Below are 12,539 nucleotides of genomic sequence, written 5' to 3'. Positions count from 1 at the left end.
TCTTGGAAAAAAGTACATCTCATATACACATCTTTGGCCATACAGTATTTCTGCAGGGAGACAACATTCCGTAACAAACTCCTGTCGCCACACACAGCACCCTTCACGGAGTTAGGCGTGCCAGTGTGCCAAGATCACAGCCCAAATCTGCGAGTCCTGCCCCAAAGAGAAATCCCACCTTACAATACAGCAACCCTCCTGCCCCACTCCGTACAGGACGCTCTGTTTCCCTGCCATACAGAAGCAACCTACAGCCATCCGTCTCCAAAAGCAGAATGTACATTATTTACACAAGTACCCTATTTAGACTTTAACCTGATCACCACCTGCTCTGCGCTCCCTCAAACTGGCAATTTTATCACACAGAAAGCAGTGCCTTTCCACTCCATGCCAACACCCTGCTCTTTAATTCACTGGAAACCAAACATATGCAAAGCAAGCAATGTAATTGCATCAGACAACCAAAGGAACACTCGCTTACTTCCTATTGAGCAACGAGAATATTCCCCCAGGGAAGGTGCCGTGTTTCCAGCCTGGCCTGGAGCTGCGCACGCCGCAGGGGCACGATCCCCCCACGCCTATGGCGGTGGCTCAGCGACCTGCCACCAGTGACCCGGCTCCTCCGTAACCCGCGTCATTCCTCGCCTCCCGCACACTGCCTCCGGTCCGCCAAACCCTCCAGACAGCAGGCGTCGGGGAGGTTTACACACACGTTTCTACCCGTATTTATTTTCAAGAGGATTGCGGGGGGCAGAGCTGAGCCTGATTAATCTCGCATTTTCCCTCTGTGATCTCTTCAGAAGAGTATCGTTAGCAACAACATTAATACTAAAGCATCCTCTTTTAAGCAGTGAGAATTCTTTCTTTTCCCCCCTTTTCACCTACTCATATAATAAATTCCACCCATTTCCCAGGGAACTGATCCTTTATTTGGAAGAAGCTCAAACATCAATGCTTCCTGTGAAACACTACATCTCTGTTCGACACAAAAGCCTTTTGTCTGAAAACTTGCGATTTAACAATGCTACAGTGGCAAAGACTAAGACTCTTAGCAACAAATGATGACAACCATGCATGTTTTTTTAAAAATTTTATTTGTCAAAGAAAAAAGGCAATAGCCAATTGAAAACCTACTTAATCTTTAACTCCAATTTTTGTCTTTAAATTTAGAGAAATGACTTATTTACTTTTTTTTAAACAAACCCCCCTTTTTCCCCTTTAACATTTACCATCTACTCGTGCTGAATCCTTCCAAGGAGATTGCTCCAGCGTACCTCTCCAGGTCCTCGCTTTGCTCCTTTTACCAAAAAAATGAAAAACTCCATCGTGCATCTTAAGGGCTCCAATCGTCAAAAATAGGAAAAAAAATATCTTTGGAATAGCCAATTGAGTTGAATAAAAAAAAAATCCACACGAATGCGGTTTGGTTGGGGCAGGAATCCACTCCTATGTTCCTGGTAATTTGATCCCGCTCCATGAATCCTTGTAATTCAGCCTCCCTATCCTATCCACATTATGATTTGAATCCAATGATCCAGCTCCAAGGATTGGGATCCAGTGAGCCCTCTCCAATCCAAACCTTTATAACCAGCAAAACCAAAAAAGAGGAGGCAAAAAGTTAGATACTGTAATGAAAAAATAGGATTCTGGGGAATGATCAGTTATGTTTGCCATCAATTAATACAGATGTACATTAATAACTATCAATTCCCCAAAACAAACTTCTGAATGGTGATGCTCAGATAATTTTTCAGAAATGTTAATTACTATTTGGAGGAAACATTGTAATATTTACAATATGTCAACTGAAAATGCCAACATACTCATCGCTCGTACGGTGGTGCGCTACAGGTTTTGTGGTTGCAAAAAATGTTCATGAAACTGGAAAAGCTTACTGCTAAAGCTATCCACCTACTGTATGTCTAAACTATAGCTAGCACTCCCAGCTGGAAGGTAACAAAATTAACTAACTGGAGTTTTCAAACATATCGGTGAGTCAATTGTGAATTAGTCTGAGGGGGCAGGGCTGAGACTTAAGAAATTACTCCCAACAAGGTTTTTTTTCTATTTTTGCTTTCATTCTGATACTTAAAAAATGAAATAGCAACGCCGTATCAGTCACACAGAGGACATGCAGATTTTAGCAGTATTGATATTATACTCGGATTTAAAGATACCCTTGATCTACTACAAGTGTACGAATACTATGTTACATTAACACTTGTAACCAAATGCTGCATGACAAAGTAAACCAATACTCCCACCCCGGTCCCAGTTTATTCTTTAAAAAAAAACTAGAATGGAATAGAGAATTACGAAAGCAAGTTATTTAGCCACAATTGCCCCCCCCAAAAAAAAAAATTTAAAGAAAAGAGCAATTGTAGTCTGCGGTAACTAGAACATGCCTGAAGTGACACGTAGGTGCATGTACTCAATTAACCTGTCTCTCAGTATAAGGTCAATACTGCCAAGTTCATCTGTGACAATAGCACTTGGAGTCATACCATTGCCTCCATTATTGATCTGATCCTCCTCAATCCTCCTTTTGACAATCCTAAAATGATTGACATGTGCTCCACAATCCTTTAATCCAAAGCATTCTTAATCCATCTCTTCAGATATGTCTACAGAAAGACACACGAAAAGGCAAGATAAAATATAAGATCCCCCAGAAGAGACAAGTTAGCCACAAACATCCCAACATCCCCAGCTCGTATAAACCATAGCTGAACACTGAGACATTTACACAGCAATACCACAGTTCGAAGAATGTTGGTACTTAACTAGAACTAAATTGAAACAATCCTGACTGACATCAGTTAAAATACAATTTACCAAAGACATGAGGGGAATGTTGATGTTAAGGAGCAAATACTCACTAGGGATTTTACACAAGAATGCAATTCAACACTTCAGCCATTTCGAATAAAACAGTTTGAATTAAAAAAAAAATGAAAGACTGTACTAAGTAAAGGAAAACTGTGTACAACATGGGGTTCTACAAAAAGATCAGAGCTAGTGATCATTTATGTACGAGATCGGGATCTGCTGTGGCGGGGAGAGTAGCGTGGAGATCCTCTGCTTCTTCTTGGGGAATAACTGCGGCTTCTGCTGTTGCTTCGACTACGGCTTCTGCTACGACTACGGCTGCGTGACCGAGATCTTCCATAGCTTGGACTTCTTGGGCCATCAACTTTAACACGGATGTAGGCAGTTTCTCCCTATTGAATAGACAGAACTTTCGATTGAAAAGTCTAGGCTTTAGGGCCATCTTTTTAGGCATGCTGACAGACTGAAGATATCATTTACTACCGCACAGAAATAGACACAAATGCTTTAAAGTCTATCTCCTGAAAAACTGACCACCAACTTATTTAGCTGCTTTATATATAAGCAATAAACACCACACATTCCTTACCTTCAAATCCTACTGTTAAGCCCCTTGTATCCAATTCTGGCCAAAGAAAGTAAGTATGAAACCTACCTCATGAGATCTAAATTTAGTGTTATCCAGTTTTCGCACAGCGTAGGTCATATCTTCCTTCCGTACAAACTCCACGACACCAGTGCCATCTCGGAAAACATCAGCATAACATACATCACCTGCTTCACGCATGTGATCCTTTAAATCCTGCCAGCTTCCACTTGGAGGCAGCCCTATATAAAAAGCAAGGTATTACTTTAAAACCAGATTATATTCTCACTTCCTGTAGTTACAGAGACAGCTCGCAGCAAACAAGAGACTATTTAGGAAGCAGACAGGCTGCCTCGAGGAGCTGCTAGCCTCACACGGCCAGCATTCCTCCCAGGCTACGCCAGGCGATGCTTTTTAAGAAACAACTCGGAGCTACACCACCCCTCTCGCTGGGAAGCTTGCCTGGAGGACCCCGGGGGAGCACTTGGGTTTAAAAGAGAAAAATGACTCACCCGAGACGATCACTCTGTACTCCGAGCGCCGGGACGGGGGGCCGTACCTGCCCCGGGGGGCTCCGCCCCCTCCTCCGCCGCCGCCACCTCTGCCGGTGCCCCGGCCGCTCCGAGGGAACTCCACGCGGAGGCGATACCCATCGTAATCGTAGCCGTCCCGCCCGTAGACGGCGTCCTCCGCGTCCCTGCGGGACGGGACGGGGCGGTGAGCACTGCCGCCGCCCCCCCGCGCCGCGCCCTGCCCACGCACCGCCCCCCCGCCTTTGTTCCCGCTTCCCGCCGGCCCCACCCCGCACCGCCCGCCTCGCCCTCCCCCCAACCCCCCGCCGCTCCCCCCCGCAACGGCGCGGGGGGCCCGTTAGCGTGGCCTAAGGAGGGAGGGAAACGGTGCTCCGCGGGAGCGAAGAGGCGGCTGCCGGCGGCCGCCCCGGCCGCGGGCCCGAGGCCGGGGGACACGGCACAGGCCGCGGCGGGACCCGGGCCGTCCCCGCTCCCAGGGGAGCGCCCGGGGGTGGTGGTGGGGGTGGTGGTGGGGGTCTCACCTTGGGTCCTCAAACTCGACAAAAGCGAAGGGCGGGCCCCCGCGGCGGTTCTTGAGGTCGATGTCGCGGATGGCCCCGTACTTGTAGAAAACGTCCTCGATGTCCTTGGTGCGGATGTCGGGGGGCAGGTTCCCCACGTAGATACGGCAGTCGTTGTTGCCGGCTGGGCCGCGGATCACGCCCCCTCCGGACATGGCAAGGTCAGCAATGGCTGCGGCGGTGGAGGGGCCGGAGCAGGGAGAGCGGGCGGGCGGGCGGGCGCGGGGCCGGGCCGGGCAGACGGGAGCACACACGCCGCCTCCCCCAACAACCGCTTCAAAATGGCGACCGCAGCTTCCCCTCGCGCTCCTACTACGCGCAGCGATTTCACCCCGGGCCGCAGCACCTCCCGCGCTGGCGGCGAACTAGACGGCGCTCGCGTCTTCCGCCGCGTCCTCACTCCTCCGCCCTGCGCATGCGCTGATTCGGAGGAAAGTAGTTCCTACTCTTTCGCCCCTCGGCGGCCCCACCTAAGGGGCCGAACCCACGCTGGCAGCGCAGCCGCGGGGTGTGGGGCTGTAGTAAGCTCGATTCTCCCTCGGAAAGCTTCACGGTGCCCGCGGTAGGGGAAGAATGCACTCCGCAACCACCGTTAATACGGCGGCAAGCCGTGTGGCGTCACGTCCGGTGCGGCGCCCGCGCCAAGAAGGCCCGGCCGGGGCAGGGGAGGGTGTATCCCACAATGCGCCGCGGCGGCGCTTGGCGCCAAGGCGCGGGGCGCGTCCCACAATGCACTGCGCGGGTGGGCGGCTGGGCCGTGTGCAGCGGCGGGAGGGGCGGGATGGCGGCGGGACGGAGGGAGCGGGCGGGCAGGCAGGCAGGTCGGTCGGTCCCCGCCGGGGGATGAGGGGCTGCGGCTGGAAGGTGGTGACGGCTCTGTCGTGTGGTGGCGTGCCCGGGGGCCGTGGGGAAAAGGCCTCCGCCCGCTCCTCGGGCGGACAGGAGGGCCGAGGGTAGGACGGAGGCGAGCTGGGAGCGGCTCGGCAGCGTTGAGGTAAAATGGCTGCCCCGAGGGCACAGGGAGCTGAATCCAGGCCTGGGTCCGCTGCTCAGCCATGTGAGCATCCTGTTGCAGCATCCCTTAAGCAGGCATTAAAGTTAAATTTTAGGGCCGTTGGTTTTTGGGGTTCCCCCCCTTAACTGTGCTCTCCCATTTCTGAACGCTATATTGTGTTTCTTGGGGGCTCTTATATCAGATTAACCTCATGATTTGCTCTCAAAGGATACTCAAATCTACTTTCCAGGCTAACTTTGAACAGAACAAACCTTAAGAACATTCCTGCTTTTGCTCTGTGTCTATGTAAGTTAATAAAAGTGGAGAAACAAAAAAGCATTTGAGGCAAAGTCAAGTCTCACGTGAGCACGTTTATGAAAACATGATCTGAGGGCCGTGTGCTCTGGCAGAATTGGGTGCTATGTGATGCATCTTCAGAGGTTTAATGTAGAGTTACATGAGAAATGCATACAAAAGGGGGCAGAAAAGGTTTTCTTGGGGAAGAGGCAAGAAAATAAGGTATGACTATGTCATGTTTATTAGATCATAATTTAAATAAAGTCTCTTTAAAACACCAGTATAGTAGTCTAGTTTGTCACAAAGCTCTAGAAGATATATTACGGCAGTAAATGTACTTTTAGACAGACAAATGACTTCAGTGTGCCCCAAAACCTTAGAGCACACCAGCTCTTCCCTGGCATGTCCCACCTTGCCCTAACCCAACACAACTTGTTTTCCTGCAATCCACAAGATAAAACAGATATGTGAGGGGTACTTCTAAAAAATTTTTTAAATAGTTGTACTTTTGCAAGGGGGATGTCTCATTTATCCCTTGGTATCTTTTGTATCGGCACAAGCAAGTCCGCGTGGTGCCAGAAGGGTTGAGTCACTATAACCACCGTGATGGGGTTAAAGTAGTAGAGCGTGTAGAAAAACCCTTTAGGCTCCTAAGTTAATTAAGGGATTTTGAAAAATGTGTCATGCCTCTTCAGTAGAGTCTGTTACGCATACTTCATTTTTTATGTGTTAATTAAAAATGCATATTCCTCTAGAAAACAGCAATCCTGATGACTTAACAGTTAGAAAAATATTTTCAGTGTAACGCCGTAACATGTTTGACTGTTATAAATGCCTTTCATTTTTCTCTCGTGTAGGTTGAAGAACGGTAATGTGCTTTGCTCTAGTGATTTTTAACATTGGTAATATCTATGTTAGATTGCTAGTGGTTTAAATAAAGACTGCTATTAATCATTAAAAGATGTTATGAGAAGGACCATCTTCAGAAGTGGCGGTTTGCAAAGTATCAACTACAGAGTATCTGGGGATTTTCTACATCTTTAAAAGCCTGTTATGGTTTCCCAGTTCTGTTTGTAGCAGAGTGTGAAATGGTGAGACGGTGACTGCAGTGGCCCTGTGGTCCCACCGTTGATCTACGTGACTTCGGTGGGTGATTTTGAGCAAATACATTTTTTGAACCAGGGCAATTTAACAAGCTAATTCAGTTATTTGCCAGCTCAGTAGAAATCCTTGTCGCGTATTAAAATAAAAGAACAACTCCTCCCCCTGCAAAAAAGAAAAACCAAATCTCAGCGACCCTGAATATGCTTTTCCCAGGTGTAGGGAAGGCTCCATCCTTTGCCAAGAAATGAGTCCTTATTTTCAAAAGCTTATTAAACTGCTGAAAGTTATTCTTAAAGGCATCATAAAATAATGGTAAGTCTGCCTGGTTTGTGAAAACCCTGTTGCGTAATTTCCTTTGTGTGTTAATAATCCTCATAACTGCTTTAAATGATTGCCTTAATTACCTTAATGAAGTGTCTACAGAAATATTGAATGTTTTCTTCCTCATTACCTTTTTTAGCTCTGTTATCAGTGGAGCGCTTAAAACAGTTGGATAAGCTGCAGAACGTTTATTTGCTTTGTCAGAGTTGCTTTTGGCTTTCTGGCAAAATGTATATGTGGAGAATCATTCAACATTAATTATGTATAAAATAAATTACTGGGAAGGAAATGGCAAAAAATCTTGCTTAAAAAAAAGCCAACTACTGTAAAATGACAAGCTTTCATTCTCAGAATGAGTAATGAAAACCAGGGCTTTCAAATGGAGAATATTGACGAAAAATGCAAATATTAACTGTGTAACCCAGTACGGGACGTGTCTCAGCATGTGGAACTTACCCAGGTGGAGCTGTGCTGGAGAACACTGTTGCAGCTGCTCCTCAGTCTGTTTTAGGTCTTCTCACATAGAGAAAGAGAACCAGCAACTTTGGTTTGGCCCTTTCTGGCATTTTCACAGCCTTCCTTCCTCTCCCCTTCATTCCCAGACCTCCCCACGGCGCACTCTCGCTCTTTGCAAATAACCATCCCGATGCTGCAGGTGGGTCTTTTTAGGCAAAGGTACTGAAATGCTTTATAAGGGGGTCACTGCCCATTTTTATTTATGACAAAAGAGAGGCATCGGCAGCAAGGCGTTTTCCCCAGGAGGAGCTGGCAGCGTTTGGGGCCACAGCCCGTGTCTGAGCTGGGTGGGTTGGGTTGCAGTTCTGCGTGCTGGCTTTCATCGCCTTTACTGCTCACCTGGCTCTGTTAGCGAGAACCTGTTTGCTCTAAGTCGCAGGCAGCCTCCTTGGTATGGTACGATCCAGCTGGGATTAGTCTTGACTAATCTTACTTTGTTGCAAAATAACAGTTCATCAGCGCTCAGATTGTTTGGAAGAAAAGGGTCATTTTTAAAACAGCGTCTTAAGTTGTAACATATTTTTTTGGAGAACTAAGCTTTGAATTGTCCAAACCTGCTGTTTCCCTCCCGTAACAGTTGTTCTGAATATGCTGTTTGAGTCGTTTCTTTTGGCATTTGGACAGTAACACAAAAACTGCACAGTGTCTTTTGAGCTTGAAATATAAAGCTGATGTTTTGGGGGCTTTCAATTGTAAATGGTGCCTCAATGTCATCAAAGTTTGCATGTAGGAAAAAAGCAAAAATAGAGCGTGATTTTTTTCAGAGAAATTCTGAGTACGTTGATAAGGCAAGGAAAGTGTGCGTAAGTCTGAAAATGTTTCCCGTAAGAGTGGATGATGGCAGAGCTCATTTTATTTATGTAGATTTATAGGTAAGCGAAAAGGTTTCATATGCACATGCTGTAGCATGTCTTGATGCAAAGGAAAAACACAGCACACTGATAGCGTGCATTTTTCCTGAAAGCTGGCCCGAAAGGACACACTCAGGCAGAGATTTAAAGAAGGAAAGCCACCCAGAAGAGCAGGCTGCATCGACTGGCATTTTCCATAGGTAACACCGCCTGAATTCAAATCACACCTGGAAGGCATGGTGAAAATGCTCATTTTTATAAATTCCAAAACATTGCTTTTTTTCCTTCAATAGAACAGCTACGCCATTACAGCTGTTAAGTACGATGTGCTTGGCGGAGCTGTGATCATAAGGTCCCCAGAGCAGGCTGCTGAGGTCTTCATGGGACCCTGCGGCACAGCCCGGACCCGCTCCTGCGGCGGCGGCAGCGCAGGACCATGAGCCACCTCGTCACCCTGGGCTGGTCTCCAGCAACCTGCCGGGCTGGCTGGAAGGGCACGAGGAAGCAGAATGTAGTTAAATCATGTGTGGTAATTTGTCTTGCTAGTAGCAATTAAAATTAATAATAAATAAAAATTTAAAAAAAATGAGGGGTTTGATGTAGTTTCTGCTGTCTTGTTTTTATGTTACTCTCATTTTCAGCGCGTGGTTTCACCTTTGATTCCCACATGCCAGCGCACCGCGTCTGGAGGTGCATAGGGGAAGGGGCAGCAGCTAGCACAGACTGAAAAGTTTAAATGAGCCCCCCAAATCTATTTTAATTATTTCCCTGATAAAACATTTATGTTCATACAGGGCTCTGCGGGCTCCTTCTGCCCGCTCTCTGTCGCTCCCTGTCTCCTGCTGTCACTGAACGTTGCAGCAGCCGGTTTCATTGCTCTTCCCTCCCCGTGCCTGGTGGGATGCTTCAAAGCCTGATGTGGACGGAGGAAAATGAATGCAAACTGTTAATGGAAATAAACCTGCGAAGGTTTATTCCTGCTGAGGAATAAATAAGCAAAAAAGAGTGTATTTGTTCAGGTTACTCTTTTCAGAAAGATCCTTGTGGTTAGGCAGGGACTTGCCGGCGAGGGTTTCCCCCACAGCCACTCCTTCGCTCCTTTTTCTTTTGCTATTTTTATTTCTCTGTGCATTTCCTGGAGCTGCCTGCTTTCACCTCAACGCCTTCCCACACCCCAGGCATGCGGCATGTGGCCGCTGAGCTCTCCGTGCCGGGGTCTGCCAAGGAGCTGCTGCTGAAATGCAAGCTGGTGGCACAGCACCAGCTCTGGGATCTCACCAACACTGCTCAGCACCTCTTTTCCCACTGCTGTGCTTCGATTCAGAGCAAATGATGCCATCCTTATACAGGGAATTGAAACAGTGAGTGGCGACAAAACACCGGGGCCGTAATGCCAAGTAAGCCAGCCCTTGCAGCAAGAGCCCCGTGCTGCGGGGCTTCTTAAACAGGCAGCATTTCCTTCATGTCCATTAGAGGTATCGATAGCTTCTTATTTGGTGCGTGGCATCTGTCACCTTCCCCACCAGGAAACTGCTGGCAGCTGCCCTGCTACGGGCAGCGAGAGCTCTGAATTTAGACGTCATGGTGGCCACGCCGCTGAGCCTCAGGAGCGTGGGTAGAGCTGGATCTTTTTGTTTTCCAAAAATAACCCAAATTTGCTAGGCCTCAGTGGTTTTTAAAAGGAGGTTTTCCATTAGCTTTCTGTCAGAGAGCCGCTGGCAGCGCTGCCGACGTCCCTGCTCCCTCTGAAAAGAGATGATGGGATGCAGCCCCCGTGGCATCAATGTGGGTTTGCTGAGTTTTTTAATACAAGGAAATAGTATGAGTGAGAAATACATTAAAATTTGTTTCAGGCAGAATATTTTTAAATACAAATAAAGTTTTAGGAACTGTTTCATTGACATGCGTAACTTTAAACGTTTGAGAAAGGCGAGGGATTGTGATAAATGCTTGAACGCAAAAAGTCATGCAGGCTAAGGCAGGAGTGACACCAAGCCGTATATTTTCACTGTCTGAGCTCAGTGAAAGGCAAACAAACAAGGGAAAATAACCTAGATGTTTACAAAAGGCCTGGGTGGGAGCAGTTGCCCAGTTCCTGAGCAGCTTGCCGAGCCCAGCACCCCAGCTAAAAGGTACTGTAGAAAGGCCTGTTTCTGTTCCCGCTGGAAATCCTGTTTCACAGCATTTTACTATCTAGACGTTCCCCGTTTAGGAAACCTCACAGCTCGTATCCAAATCATTCTTAAAGAAGGCGAAAGGTGCAAAACCCACTGCTTTTAAATAAGGAAGTTAAAATACATAGTCAGAAATTAGGAGTGAAAACACCCTGGCTTTCTTCTACTGGCGGCAGCTGTCCTTCACTGCTGTGCGGGGCAAAGCAAAACCAAGACGGTTTTCATTTCGTGTATGGTACCTGACTTACTGGTACCAGGAGAGCCCAACTAAATGTGAAATCCAAGACGAAACCTATTTTTTTTCTTTTTCCAAGTATGCCTTTTGGGTGCAGTTGCTTGAGGATAGTAAATAAGAATAGCAGATCATTGTAATTTAGAGGCAGCACCCAAGCATGACGTCGGATATTATTTTGATAGTTTCCCAGGAAGCATATTAACATTTTTATATTCTGAAATACCACACATGAGAAAGAAAGGATCAAAGGAGCAGCAAGCTTCACAGGATGAGGAGGTCTGGGAGAGCTGGGTTGGCGAGTGCGGGGAGCCGCAGGACCAGTAAAAGCCACGTTTCCTTCATGGGAACCAGTGCACTGTAAAGCCAATGCTTTGGATAATGTTGAGGACTTTATTGCTTCCTTCATTTGCCTTTCCATAAAAGAGTTTTTCATTAGGTGTGCACCACTTTGTGTTTAAAGAGACACAGTGTTTTGCGATGGGAACTGGATTTGCTGAGTTTACCCTCTGCAGCGCTGCTGTGAACTGAGAAAGGAGCCGGTGGGGAGGTAGGACACAACGGGATAAAGCCTTTCCAGAGCAAACCAGTGAGACACACCTTGCTGAGCTCCTTCCCATGCCAGCCCTCATTTCTTCTTGTTGTGGTGGGCCAGTTTCAAGCCCAGCACACATTAGGGTTGGCTTCGGAGGGGGCTTTGCTGGCCCCTGGGGCTGCTGCCACCTAGGACAGTTGTTCTCCACTGATGTGATCCCACACACGAGGCACCAGCCGCGGTCTCCCAGCACCATGTCCCCTCGCCCCCTGTGCACAGGGAGTTGGAATCTGCTTTCTGTTTGAAGCGGCGGTGATGCATCACCGGGCTGTGCACAAGCACATGCTGCTTCAAGGTCCATCAGATTTCCATTATGGCCCGTGTGGCCGCAGCACGCTCTGCCCAGGGCCATCCCCTGCGAGGCTTTTTTGCTGTTAACAGCAGAGGAAGAAAGAACAACAAATGTGTGCTGCTGGTCCTAGGGGCAAACATAAAGCAGTGCCTCCATATTCTTTTGTTTGCTCTGAGAGCATCAAAGACGTCAGTATTTTTTTTTTTCTTCTAGGGCTTTTTTTTTGTTTATTATTCCCCTTTTTATTCCTCCTTATCCTCCTGGGCAGAGGGCAGTTCTGCTCCCTAACCAATTGCTTGCCTGTTTATAGTTAAACATGAGCTAAGCACCGTGATGGACTGGGGCTGAAGTGCCCCCTGAGCACTGGTGGGACTGGGCTGAACTGGAAACGCACCTTCCAGATGTGGTGGTTTACATTGAGGGCACAGGTTTGGATGCAGCTCTGGCAGCAGCACAGGAGCCCAGGGAAACCCGCTGGCTTCTTGGTGCTCCATGGCAAAGCCAGACGTGTTTGATGGCAGCTCGCGTGGAGCCCAGCACGGAGGCAGAGCTCAGCACAGAGGCAGAGCCGTCTGAGGCCACCGAGGACTGTTTCCAAGGACGCATGTCATCTGTGCAGAGGTTTGCTTTCCTCCCATGGATATTTCCTTGCTAT

The 12,539-nt window shown here is 47.8% G+C and overlaps 1 protein-coding gene and 1 long non-coding RNA gene across 4 annotated transcripts; one reads left to right on the top strand and one right to left on the bottom strand.

Moving 5' to 3' along the window:
• Nucleotides 1-1,075: 1,075 nt before the first annotated feature.
• On the bottom strand, nucleotides 1,076-5,096 carry SRSF1 (serine and arginine rich splicing factor 1). Of its 2 annotated transcripts, XR_012663656.1 has the most exons (5): nucleotides 4,470-5,096; nucleotides 3,928-4,112; nucleotides 3,485-3,657; nucleotides 2,505-3,221; nucleotides 1,076-1,579 (listed from the first exon to the last, which is right to left on the bottom strand). XR_012663656.1 is itself a non-coding variant. In XM_075113540.1 (4 exons), exons 1-4 carry the CDS (start codon nucleotides 4,661-4,663, stop codon nucleotides 3,027-3,029), a joined length of 747 nt encoding a protein of 248 aa, XP_074969641.1. In that variant the 5' UTR covers nucleotides 4,664-5,096; the 3' UTR covers nucleotides 1,076-3,026. The 2 variants fall into 2 exon arrangements, 1 of the variants encoding a protein (XP_074969641.1); XM_075113540.1 differs by having other exon boundaries at nucleotides 1,076-3,221.
• Nucleotides 4,579-9,177, top strand: LOC142066268 (uncharacterized). Of its 2 annotated transcripts, none has more exons than XR_012663658.1 (4): nucleotides 4,579-4,669; nucleotides 7,827-7,879; nucleotides 8,705-8,791; nucleotides 8,885-9,177. It is a non-coding gene; the product is annotated as an uncharacterized LOC142066268 (long non-coding RNA). The 2 variants fall into 2 exon arrangements; XR_012663657.1 differs by lacking the exon at nucleotides 4,579-4,669 and adding an exon at nucleotides 5,319-5,502.
• The last annotated feature ends 3,362 nt before the right edge of the window (nucleotides 9,178-12,539 follow it).

The sequence above is a fragment of the Phalacrocorax aristotelis genome, chromosome 18 (genome assembly GCF_949628215.1).
Source record: "Phalacrocorax aristotelis chromosome 18, bGulAri2.1, whole genome shotgun sequence".
In the NCBI taxonomy this organism is placed as follows: Eukaryota; Metazoa; Chordata; class Aves; order Suliformes; family Phalacrocoracidae; genus Phalacrocorax; species Phalacrocorax aristotelis.
This window is presented reverse-complemented; position numbering and strand designations above follow the sequence as displayed.

What these genes read in the sequence shown, in the direction of transcription:
- SRSF1 (XM_075113540.1), bottom strand. Translation starts at nt 4,663, where the DNA reads ATGTCCGGAGGGGGCGTGATCCGCGGCCCAGCCGGCAACAACGACTGC. An exon ending in GTCGAGTTTGAGGACCCAAG is followed by an intron (nt 4,113 to 4,469) that starts GTGAGACCCCCA and finishes CCCGTCCCGCAG; the next exon opens with GGACGCGGAGGACGCCGTCT. An exon ending in CTAAATTTAGATCTCATGAG is followed by an intron (nt 3,222 to 3,484) that starts GTAGGTTTCATA and finishes TCTATTCAATAG; the next exon opens with GGAGAAACTGCCTACATCCG.